At 38.4% G+C, this 12,102-nt stretch overlaps 1 protein-coding gene across 7 annotated transcripts in view; it reads right to left on the reverse strand.

Annotated features, from left to right (window-relative positions):
* LOC136420938 (electrogenic sodium bicarbonate cotransporter 1-like) overlaps positions 1–12,102 on the reverse strand; it is a 45,456-nt gene that overhangs the window by 12,050 nt on the left and 21,304 nt on the right. For 3 of the 7 annotated variants that reach the window (XM_066408076.1, XM_066408083.1, XM_066408082.1), the window contains 17 exons: positions 11,924–12,084; positions 10,845–11,042; positions 10,514–10,582; positions 8,548–8,675; positions 7,960–7,989; positions 7,430–7,459; positions 7,162–7,209; positions 6,751–6,798; positions 5,942–5,971; positions 5,673–5,708; positions 5,431–5,457; positions 3,669–3,911; positions 2,963–3,037; positions 2,310–2,476; positions 1,688–1,862; positions 843–976; positions 72–238 (listed from right to left, as the gene is read on the reverse strand). In XM_066408076.1, coding sequence (XP_066264173.1) covers positions 72–238; positions 843–976; positions 1,688–1,862; positions 2,310–2,476; positions 2,963–3,037; positions 3,669–3,911; positions 5,431–5,457; positions 5,673–5,708; positions 5,942–5,971; positions 6,751–6,798; positions 7,162–7,209; positions 7,430–7,459; positions 7,960–7,989; positions 8,548–8,675; positions 10,514–10,582; positions 10,845–11,042; positions 11,924–12,084 — 1,766 coding nt within the window. The remainder of the gene's footprint in view (positions 1–71; positions 239–842; positions 977–1,687; positions 1,863–2,309; positions 2,477–2,962; positions 3,038–3,668; positions 3,912–5,430; positions 5,458–5,672; positions 5,709–5,941; positions 5,972–6,750; positions 6,799–7,161; positions 7,210–7,429; positions 7,460–7,959; positions 7,990–8,547; positions 8,676–10,513; positions 10,583–10,844; positions 11,043–11,923; positions 12,085–12,102) is intronic. The other 4 variants (XM_066408077.1, XM_066408078.1, XM_066408080.1 and 1 more) reach the window with 4 other exon arrangements.

A 12,102-nucleotide genomic window follows, 5' to 3' on the forward strand; every position in this document is an offset into this window, starting at 1 on the left:
ATGTGCAATTGATACACTACATGATTTTATCAATGGGGATTTTTTTCTAAACAAAAAGATACCCTCTGTACCTTCTACTATGAAGATTAAGGCGATCAGAGCAGCAAAACTCTCCTCCACAAATCTGGTGAAGTACTTGACTAGTGCGCTGGCGTCTGTCGCAACCATGACAAGCAGGATGAAGGCTGTCCACAGCCCCACCCAAACTCTGAACGGAAGGTACTCCAATTTACTGCTCCTGTAAGACAAAGTTCTGTTTGAAATATCTGTATCTGAATAGTCGGTAAATCCCAGGGCTGTCTCCAGGACCCGTCCCTCCGTCCCAGGACGGAAATCTGCTTGTTGGGACGGAAAACAATATCACCCTTCCCGTCCCAAAGTCTGAACTTTATGACATAAAATTGATGAAAATGTATTTTTGGAAGCTTAAAATGCCCAATTCACCAACGAAAATTTAAAAAATCGGCTCCTAAACAATGAGTGGGACGGAAATAAATTCAAAGCTGGAGACTGCCCTCGCTGGTATATCTGTCCTTCAGTGTAACACACCAGCTTCGCAGGCAACATCACACTGAATGTCCTGTCACACCAAACCTTTGCATATCTAGCAAAGCATGTACATAGTGAGGATGTGCATGCCTGCAGCATTTGGTGGCAACGAGTTCCACTCTACAAAAGTTCTAGGGAAAAAAAATGGGTAAACACCTAAATTCTGGGTTGATACATGTGTAACTGAAACTTCAGGGCATGACTATGTCTAGAAAATTACAACTTTTAGTTCTAGTAGTTCCTTGCATCTGAGTCTAGCTACCTTTGTTAACACTGTACAAAACGTTGCTTACTTGCAGAAGTTATACATGAGCGTCTCATAGACTAGGATGGGCCCTGTAGACCCTATGATGGTGAGAGGCTGCCCAGCCAAAAGGTGATATGTAGTTCCACAGATGGCTGCTGAGAAGATGTTCTCCAGTGCAGCCTGAAACAGAGAAAAAAAATCACATTATTTCAAAGATTTCATAAAGCCTGACCATTACTTTACTTTAACTTAATCTTTCTGTTTATTGTGGACAGGAAAAGACGTTATTGTGCAAGTCATGTACTATTGCTCTTATGTGACCCTCAGTACTATATGTAGAAACAATCCCTCACACTCCCTCACAACTTAAAGGTTGCATAGTCTTTTTGAGGCCATAGGGGCAGTGCGTATACATGAAGTTGTTTATCCACTGAGTATACTATTGGAGGCAGGAGTCCATCCCTATCGTTCCACCACTTTTACCTCCCAACCAAAGCCAGGTACCCATTTTTACACCTGGGTGAATGAGTAAAGTCACATAAAGACACAACGTCTAGCCTGGAATCAAACCCATGACCTCTTGATCCTCACAGTGTTCTGCTAGCCTATCCACTACTTGCTTATCAACGCCATTCAATCCAAGTAAACTCCTTTAGACAAATCACAAGTCCTATGACTGACAGTACTTCCGAAAATAATTTTATCAGGTTGGTAAAATATAGGATATTGTGGGCAAAGAGCCACCTTCTTCTGCTACTTATAGCGGCAAGAAGCAGCACTCCAGTTAGAGGCTCTGAGAAAGGTGTCTGATAGACATCAAAGCGTAAGCAGGTGTTATTTAACTGGTGATGAAAAAAAGAAATTTCCAATATCCAATTGATAGTACTGTACCTGGTAGTTATCTGTTGCATCTCCTAGGAGCCCACCAAACGTGATGACAGGAGTGATACAGGCGAAGTACAAGAAGAGGACGGACGACAAGCACTGCAGGTTGAGGCCATCTCTAAAGTCGCTCAGGTAGTGCGGCGCCTTTCTCTTGATGTCATCGATAAGACCTCCAAACAACCTATTCACAAACATGCAACAAGTTACTTCTCAACAGTGTAGAGTAAGGATGTGTACCTAAACATAACATCTGTAATGTCAGGACCTGTACCTACATGTATATTCAGAACAATTTGAAACAAGTAACATGAGGTCTTCTAACTAGCAACAGGCGGTGCCACATTATACTATTATCAGTGCTAAATTTTCAGCTTGATTTGTGGTAAAATTTACACATCTTTAGTCACAAATAAGTATGCTTAGTGCAAATCTGTAAAGGTACAGTGCCGGTTCATCAATGAACCTACATTTTGACAACTTGTAACAAATAGATTTCTGCAGTACTGTACCTGTCCTACACTAGTACACATCACTAGTTTGGAGACTTTGTTTCTCCGTAAATTTTAAGGAACACAACTGAAGAGAGATGATCACACAGATGTCTCAAAACTTAATCTTGAGTTTGTACCTTCCAGTTCTCTTGAGTTCCTCTTTACTATCATACTCCTGTTCCTTCTCGTCCCCATCCCCATTGTCCTGGCCACCGGCGTACTTTCTCCCCTCCTGGGATGGAATGTTGGACGGGGGCTCGATACGGATGTTAGGGTCCCACTCCCCTGGTGGAAGCACTGTTACCTAAAAACACCACAACAACAACAACACGGAAACGTCATTCCACAATTCAGTATGGTCCTGTCCACGTAGTTCTTCTAGTAAGATATCTTTTCCCTGGTGGAAGCACTGTTACCTAAAAACACCAAAAAAAACAACAACACGGAAACGTCATTCCACCATCCAGTATGGTCCTGTCCACATAGTTCCTCGATATCTTTTTTATTTATCTTTATAATTTCTTATAACAAATTTACATTAAAAAAAAGGTTTCTGGCTTCACCTCCATGTTTCCTTTTACTGCTATAATTTTATCTTATGATTTTTATGTCAGTCTGTATATTATATATGCAAACAAATAATATACAATTATAACAACAAGTAGAAATAAGTCAGACATCTTAAGAAATACAGTAACTGTTGCTGCAGATGGTTACCACATGCACAGCAATATCTGGCAAACTGTAGACCACACTCTACAATGTGTACATATTGCATGAAATACCTCACCTGGTCTAGAAATTCATCGATGCCAGCCAGCAAGTCCTGTCGGTTTTTAGCCTTGTATGCAACATTGTGGAACACCTGGAAAAACACAGCAGAGTAAATTCAAGCTAATATGCACTATTTTGGATTACCAATGCAGCAACTCATTTTATTAGACCTTGGAAATTACATGGATAGATGCATTAATTTTGTTAAAATCATGAAAATTCATTCATCCCTTCATGACTTATCCTGTTACAAGGTCTGCCACTGAAATGCCCCCGGACTGCAGTTCTTAAGTACAATGTAAGCTGCTAGAGGGCCAAACCTTACGTCACTTCTTCCTGACTACAAGTGCTAACCCAAAAATTGTGAGCTTGTCCAGAAAACGTGATGTCAAAACTCCAAGTCCCGTTGCAGTTTCATTTCAAAGCTGCCAGGAGGCTAATAATCTAATCATTTCTTGATTTTGCCAATACCCACCAACACTCCACATATCATAAAGATCCATCCCAACTTCTCAAGTTATAGTGTTCACAGACACACACACGCACAGACATACACACACACACACACACACACACACACACACACAAAAACGAATTTTAAACCTTTTGGCAGAGATAAAAATTAGATAAAATAGACAGAAGATGACTTTAAAACACTACAAATTCTAAATTAACAGTTACTGTAACAGTTGTACCCACAAAAGATGTCAGTAGAAGTGTACCTCGTCTGACATGAGCGTGGCGATGGCTCGCCCGACCTCGTGGTACTGCTTGTGGTTGCCCTGTGGACCCAGCATGAAGAACAGGAACCGTGTGGGGATGGGGACCTCCGTCAAGTCGCCCAGCATCAGCCCGTGGGACAGGCGCACGAAGGCTATGATCGGGTGCTTCAGGAAGTCTACTTCTCCCACAAGGACGTTGGACGCCTCCGAGCCTTCAGGGATTTTTCTCATGAAGTGTTTACTCTGGAAATAAACAGATTTTAAGAGTCAGTCAAAAGCGACACCCCTTAGACTTAACCAGCGGGTAAAGAAAGAACTCCAACCTAATCCTTCACAGGCTATCAAAGAAAAAAAATCTCCTTTCCTAATATTCTTTTAAAAACCTCTTTGTATACAATGTACACCAGACAAAGGTCTTTGGAAATATTGACATTGTGTGTTTTGTTCTATTTTTTTGGCAACACCTCAGGAGTGGAGCCTGTGTTGTATTTGACATGTGATGACAAGAGCAGGTAATTTTTATCAGTTGCATTTGGCTCCCCTTCCAACAGAACTGAAATAATATTTCCAATATAGAATATTCCAACTGAATACAGTGATACAATTTCTTTCTTTTTTTTGCTTTAAAAGTCATCAGCCATAGTGTTGTATTCTGTGGATTGTGTAATAACAGCAGATGTGGACAAAAGTGTATTTTTGAGTGACACTCAACAACTGTGTGGGCCATATCCTTGACACCGCTCTTGAATGTGCTTTTTTAAAAACAGAAGTAAAAAAAGGAAACTTCAAGCAAAGCGACAAAATGTCACCTGGGTGGATGATCTGCGTTCACAAGACACTGTTGGGCTCTTGCGCCAAAAATGAATCATACAAAAGTCACTTCAAAAGACCAAAACAATGAAAATGCCCCATGTAAAAATATATATATATTAGGCATTAGCTTTATATCTGTAAACAATAATGCTATCTTTGGTCATTTTACTCTCATTATCTTTATCTGTCTGTATGGCTCTTAGTTTGTCACAATTCCATAGAGGCTACAAGAGTGTACTTAGTATAAGGTGCAGAGGACATTTCTAGATGTAGTTGTCTATACTCATGACCTAAAAGATTCCTAATCTAGAGGACACACAAAGCACTCCATAGGATTGCAAGGAACATTAAGACAATCTAAAAGGCTCATTGAGCAAGTTTCTACATTTTGTCACTTTAAGACTGAGAACATTTATAAGATTAAAACAAAATTTGAAATCACTCCAGAATCTGTGATTCTACCTTGTGTTTTGTTTGTACATTGGTGCCATATCAGGCCGGACTGAGAGCATTTATAATTAGATTAAAACAAAATTTGAAAGCACTTCCTAGATTCTACATTGGTGCCATTTCAGGATTGAGAGCATTTATAAAATTAAAACAAAGCACTTCCAAGATTCTACATCGGTGCCATTTCAGGACTGAGAGCATTTATATTATAAGTCTTAGATTAGAACAGAATTTGAAATCACTTCTGTGATTCTACATTGGTGCCATTTCTGGACTGAGAGTATTTATAAGTCTTGGATTAAAACAAAATTTGAAAGCACTTCTGAGACTCTACATTGGTACCATTTCAGGACTAAGAAGATCACAGCAAATCACTTCACAGGAACATGGATGGACACACCAGGATTTGAAGACTCTAGGTGCTAAAGGAAAGCTAATTTGTAGGGAGTTGTAGGGAAAGACCACTACAAGAGAAATTGCACACAAAGCAAGCCCATACCGGCACCGATCCCCTGCGAGTTGGGTCCTTGATTAAAAGAAAAAGAAATATAAGAAATTTTTAAAAACGCAACAGAAATATCCGAAATGTCAAGAAAAGCAGTCATGCTTCAACTCCCAACTAGGACCTTTTAGTCTTTTATGAAAGCTTGTAAACATGCAAGACTTGCAAGTATAGTAAAGCAATCCAAAGCACACCTACTAAAAGCAAATTACATAATCATATCATAGGTCAAACCGTACCATTATTGATGACCTTCTGGGTATATGAAGGTGGTCCTTTACAGAAACAAATTAGGATGTTAATTATAATGTCATGCAAATTCAAAGTACTAGTACGGTAGTAGTAAGACCTACAGAGGCTAATCATAAAAAAAGTATGTAATATTCAAAATACAGATTCTGAAGCTAATCATAAAAATATTCTAATATTCAAAACAGAGACTGAAAAATTTGACACTCAGGCACAAAGCAAACTTTAAACTACCACGCAATCACACTTCTGTGCGTACCAGTAGCGACATCCTGCGATGATTATTTTCCTTTGTATGAAAAATGTCAAACATATTTGTGAGCATGCGTATAGTAGTAGCAATGGTCCTGGTAGTAACACACTCCACGTGAAAATTTAGTAGAACTGCACTAACGAGAAACTAATGAACGCATGTTTGTGTGTGGGTGTTTGTGTGTGTGTGTGTGGTTAGGTCATGATTCATGGAACAAGAGATAACATTTTGTGAAAGGCTTGGATCTAGGTTTTTAATCAGTAGTCTGCGCAGTATCATTACACCATGATTGTGTACAAGGCAGCCTGCAATTCAGGAAAAATCTGCCAGGTGGCACTTCTCCATCAACCTGTTAAAGGACATGAGGAAACTTCAAACTTCATTGGCTTGTTCATCAAAGTTCTGATGACTGGTACACTTTAAGTGGTAAAACTCGGAACTTAATATATATGATGTAAAAACTTGGATTGACTCTAAGGTTACTGTTCCATGTATGTGTGTAGCAGTGAGAAGCTTGAAAAGTTTAAAAGGCAGAGACGTTAGGTTGAAAAAATTTCCAACAAAAGGACTTTCAAACACAATCATATCACAATCTTTGGAAGTAATCAGTACAACTGCAACAAAAATCATACAAATGTTAAGTTTTTTTCTAAGTCACACTGAAAAAGTTGGGCACTGTTAGGTCAGTACTGCATATATCTGAAATCTTCACACACAATTTTCAATTTCTAACATGCAAACAGCACCCTGGGTTATGAAGCTCACAAAAATCCGGTTAAGTAGGGAAAAGCAGAGTCACGGCATGAGTTTCCTACCACTTTGGGCGGAGCTTCGGGGGGATTGAGGGGTTCCTGATCATGTTCCTTAAGGGAGAAGATGTATAAAACTTAAGGAAACCCAGTAAAAAATCCATAAGAAATAACACATGTAAATCTTTGAAAAAAATGCAACTTTAAGGCGTCATGATGTCAAATATATATGACATATATACAAACAGTATGGTCTTTTGAGAATGGTCAATGATGATGATGATGACGTTGAAGATGATATCGTAGCGAACTATTACTGACTTCTACATAGTTTACAAAACTGACAGTAAAAGGCACGTTTCAGGCTACACTGTAACATCTAGCAAAGGCAAAACTCACTACAAAAAGAACAAGAATCATACGAAATTTCAAAAGCTAGACAATTTCAAGTTGCTCATTTTTCACCCATAACCCTACCGAAATAGTTGCATGTTGAGTCTGACGCATAAGCCGATGTAGATGGGCCTTAAAAAAACATGATGATTATGTCAATGATAACAATTCTGGGAAATAAATGTACTCATATTTCTTTAAAATCGTATTCTAAAAAAAAATGTCAACAAGCCACAAACGCTTCAATCTGAGAAACTCCAACAACCCATATATAGGCGTAAATATCAAGAGAAGAAAAAAATTAGGGGAGACCAAAAAAAACCCCTGCATGTTAGTTTTCACAGCACCCTACCCGAAATCCCTTGTTGGCACAATGATCGTCCTTCAAAAAAATACAACACAGGGCATGCATTAGAAAACTACATGGGGCAAAAATAAAAAAAACATTCTAAAAATTCATTACTTGCATGAAGATAAATCTCAACCTACATGTAAATATACTCGACACACGTACTATGATACTTCAAAAACAAGCATCAGCTTACAAGAAATTAAAAAAAGGCACGCTAAAGAAAATTGAAATATTTCAAAACAATCTAAACTTCAAACTAAACGGATTAACTAAATGCATCTGTACATCTCTCCATACTGAACACTGAAGAAACTATATAGTCTAATCTATTATTATTTGGAACATTAATTCTTATAGAAAATCACAATCAAAAAAACTTTGTTATTCCACACAAGTACTTCCCTCTAAGGCACAGCAAAAAGTAGAAAGTACTCCAGATGCTAGTATCACAAAACAAAACAAAAAATAGAAAAGAAAAGAAAAGAAAAGAAAAAAATAATGCACAAAACACATTTTCAAAGCAACTTTACCATTAAAGACCTCCTACGAGGAAATTGGGCCTTAAGGGGAAAAAATGGCAAATATTGTCATGTGAAAAAATACTGATAGTGTATTCTTGAACTAACTTATTTTGTTACCCTTGTTATCTGCCTCCTAAAATAATTATACCACGTAATAATCTTTATTGAGAGACCTGAACCATATGTTCACAAGTATTTCAAACTATATCTGATTCATAAAATTATACTTGTGAGTGCATGTTACTCCATAATTCATAACTACTGCAATCTTACATGATGATAGTGTGAAATGAAATGGACAATTACATGAACATGTATGCACCTGATGTACTTGTACATAATCGTCACCAAATTATACTTGAATGTACTAAAGGGTTGCTGAATAGTTCATCGACCCGTTATCTTTAGGAAAAATCTTACACTTAGACAGAACAGTTGGTATACATCACAGACAAGGAAGAATGGGTGTCTGTCTTGTGTATTGTTTGTGTGATGGAGAAAAAAAGACAGACAGACAGCATATCATTTTTCAGTTTGTTTTCCTCTTTGCAACAATGTCCAGTAAGTGTATTAAATTATGATTGTTATTTTATCTACCTTTGCGAAGCTGGCAGTGCTGTTGATCCTGGGTGGTGTGGACGTGCCAGGTTCCTCGGGTGTCGTACTGAAGGAGTTCTCGTAACGCATGGACGCACTGGACGCAATCCGTGGGAAAGAACTGCCACCTACATGTACAGATAAACATGCACCATGTAAATTGTAACTTTACTAATTTGATTAATCCTTTTGTGCAAGATGCAATTATACATGATGTGCAATTATACCAACCATTACAATCCTCACAGAAAATCTCCTAAGTGTATGTTATATGTCATTGAATGGTCACACATTGTGAAGTTGAAAGCTAATGTACAGTTGGTTGTTTTATCATCTAGATTTTTTTAAGTCTAAAAATTTCGGAGACACTGACAACAATACAATGTTACTGCACAATACAGAACAAAGAAACAAACCTGTGTTACAAATGAAAATATAAAGAAACCTTTCTATCTAAAATTCTAACAAATAGGTTGTTCTTGCACACTACTATATCTACATTTGTATAGCGGTAAATTATGACATAATGTGTATTTCAGCCAAAAAAGCAATGATTCAAAAGAATAAAGCTATCAGTGAGTGTAGAAAGTAGAAACTTTCTAAGCTCTATTGAGGCACACCGACTCAATTTCATGCTTCTCAGTCTGCATTTGGCAACTTCAGTAGTAAAGTAAGTAGAAAAGGGGGTTGAATATGAGAATTCCTTCCAAAGTTTTTGGAAACATTAGCTGAATTTTGAAGAATACTGATTAAAACTTTGATACAGGTAAGATATTTAGCTACTTGATACACTACACAAAAGGAATCAAACTGCTGGATATTAGGCCTCATTGATCTGTGCCCAATTGACATTTTCGATTGTGAAAGTCACATTTTATATTGACCATCTCCTTGGTGCTGAAAAGCCTTCTTGTGTACTGTTAGCCTATAGCAGCTCTTTCAAGTCTTTGTGTCATATTGTCAATCACCTTTGCAAAGTGGCTTAAGCCGTTGCCACTTTGCCGCTTGAAATGGTGAATTTTTGAAATGATAACTGGAAAAAAGGCACAATCACAGCATATCTCTTTTTGATGAATTTTGTATCTGATTTGGAGACGAAACTGAGAATGTGACATTCCGGGTACGGTTATTTTGTATGTAGAGGTCATGTATTTTACACGTGCATTGCACGTCTGTGTGACAGCAAGGGTAAATTGGCAAAGATGCAAAAAAGTTCCCGCAATAATTTGTTGCAATTAGGAGCAGTCCAGTGAGACACCTGTTAACAGACAATTCAGACATCATTCACACTTCCACTGATGAAAAACAGCTGATGCTGTCTGAAACATCCGTGGGAGACCTTCTGCAGTGGTTTCCTTTACTTCCTAAAATGTACACTGATTATAATAGTTGTTGAAGTTGTACGATTTATCAACGAAAGTTAGAAACAGACTAGTTAAACCAGGGCTGTCTCCAGGACCCATCCCTCCGTCCCATGACGAAAATTTGCTTGTTGGGGTGGACAAATACAAAATGTATTCACTCCGTTCACAAAAACATCTGAACTTCATGACATGAAAGTGATGAATATGTACATGTTTGTAATCTTGACACGACATCGCAAATCAACAACAATATTGGGTTCCCAAACAATGGGTGGGACCGGGAAAAAATCTAAAACCTGGAGACAGCACTGGGTTGAATCCAGGCTTTTAGCTAGGCATGTGTCCAAGCGTCATTTGGACGCATGATACTAAAATAACAAGGAAATTGGACGCCCTCTTTTTCAGCCGGACGCACAGAGGACCATTGTTTCCCTTTAGTTCTTAGTGCTTAAATGGTCTGCTAAAAGTATGATAAGACTAGAACCTAACCCTCACATCACAGCATAACCCCTCCCCCCCTCCCCCATTTTGGACCCCTTGTCTATAAATCCTAGCTTAAAGCCTGGTTGAATCTACGAGCTCAGAAGGAGTCCAAGTCTTACCGGGAGCAGCTCCCAAAAGAGGAGATGAAGACGGAGTAAGATGGTGAGCAGAATGAGAGATGTGAAGTTCTGAAGACAAAGAATCAAACAGGACAATGGCAGACACCAAAACAGACACAACAGCAACAAAGGAGAACAACAAATTAAAGGAAATACGGTACACACAATAGGAGAAACCACATGATAGATTTAGTGTTAAAAAGGAAAGAGTGAACATATAATATAGAGATCACAAATATTGTCAGGAACGGCATTGAAGTATGAATATAATATCAAAGAATGTATGAGAAAATGCAATGAAGTTAAGAGCTATCAACTTTCAAGCTCTTACTTTCCGATCCCTGCTCGTTGAGTTTGTTGGGGTTGGAAAAGTTTCTTCTGAGGGAGGCCAAGGAGGGAGCCATGGGGAACATGGCTGCCTTGCTGCGCCGCGTTTGGTGGTGATGCCGACTCAGCAGAGCGTTGAGGACTTTCTCGCGGTCCTCTTCCTGTAGCTGGCCCTTATGCACCATGTTGTCTAGAACCAGATCTGTCAGAGGAAAAATACACTCTGTGTTATATTAGGTACATGTACATGTATGGCATGCAGTACATATGTTGATGAAGGTTAGACATCCAGGTAATAAGATAACATAACATAACATAACATAGTGTTCGGATAGGAGGCATATTGCCTATTAAAGATACGCCAAAAATAGTTTTGGTATAAAACCTGGTTCTGCCAGATCTTTCCTTAGTCACTAACAAAAGATAGCAGATGCTGTCTGAAACGTCTGATTGTTTCAAAATCTTATCCAGTTGCTTGTCAATGAGTAACTATTTTGGGCATACAGTACAATATATTTCCCAAATGGCTAGAAACAAATTGGTTCTAGTTGGTTCTTAGACAATTTTCATTACATTTGAAACTGTCACTAAGGAAACAACATGTCAGATTGAAATCAGGATTATGAAATATAAATGCACAATCAGACCCCATGTGAATATAACTTAATATATAAGATAAAATCACTACAAACATGGTTAACATTAATCCTGATTGTTCGGATGATAGTTGAAGTAAAATTAGACAACAGGCATTGGACAGTAAAATTGTGTACACTACGACTGAACAAAGTTAGATTGTAAGCTTTGAGAATATGGAATGGCTACCCCAATCAAACCCATTAAACAATCATGTGAATGCATAATCTAAACACATTGTGAACATGATAACCATCTAGGCAACCTCAAGTCATACTCATGCCACATCTTAAGAAAAGACCCTGTAGCTCTATAGTACCTGTTTAGAACTTTATTTGAGCCAACACCTAGACTAGTTTTGGCTTGTGTGTGGCTTTCTCAATGGTCCTGATAACCATCTTGATTGAACCCATTGTTAGTCTGCTATGGTTAGACAGGGATACCCACTAGCTATGTCTTCCAGGTGGTTGGCATCCATGTCCAAGAGTACGGTTCCTGTCAGGATACAACTTCTCAGCTCAAACAGACTGTGCAGGGACAGGGTCGCTACGTGGGGCTTACTCCATCTGTCTCCTCCCTCTTCAACATCCTCTTCAAACTTCACCCATCTATGGAGAAACATCAAC

Source organism: Branchiostoma lanceolatum, chromosome 15, assembly GCF_035083965.1.
Source record: "Branchiostoma lanceolatum isolate klBraLanc5 chromosome 15, klBraLanc5.hap2, whole genome shotgun sequence".
NCBI classification, from domain to species: Eukaryota; Metazoa; Chordata; class Leptocardii; order Amphioxiformes; family Branchiostomatidae; genus Branchiostoma; species Branchiostoma lanceolatum.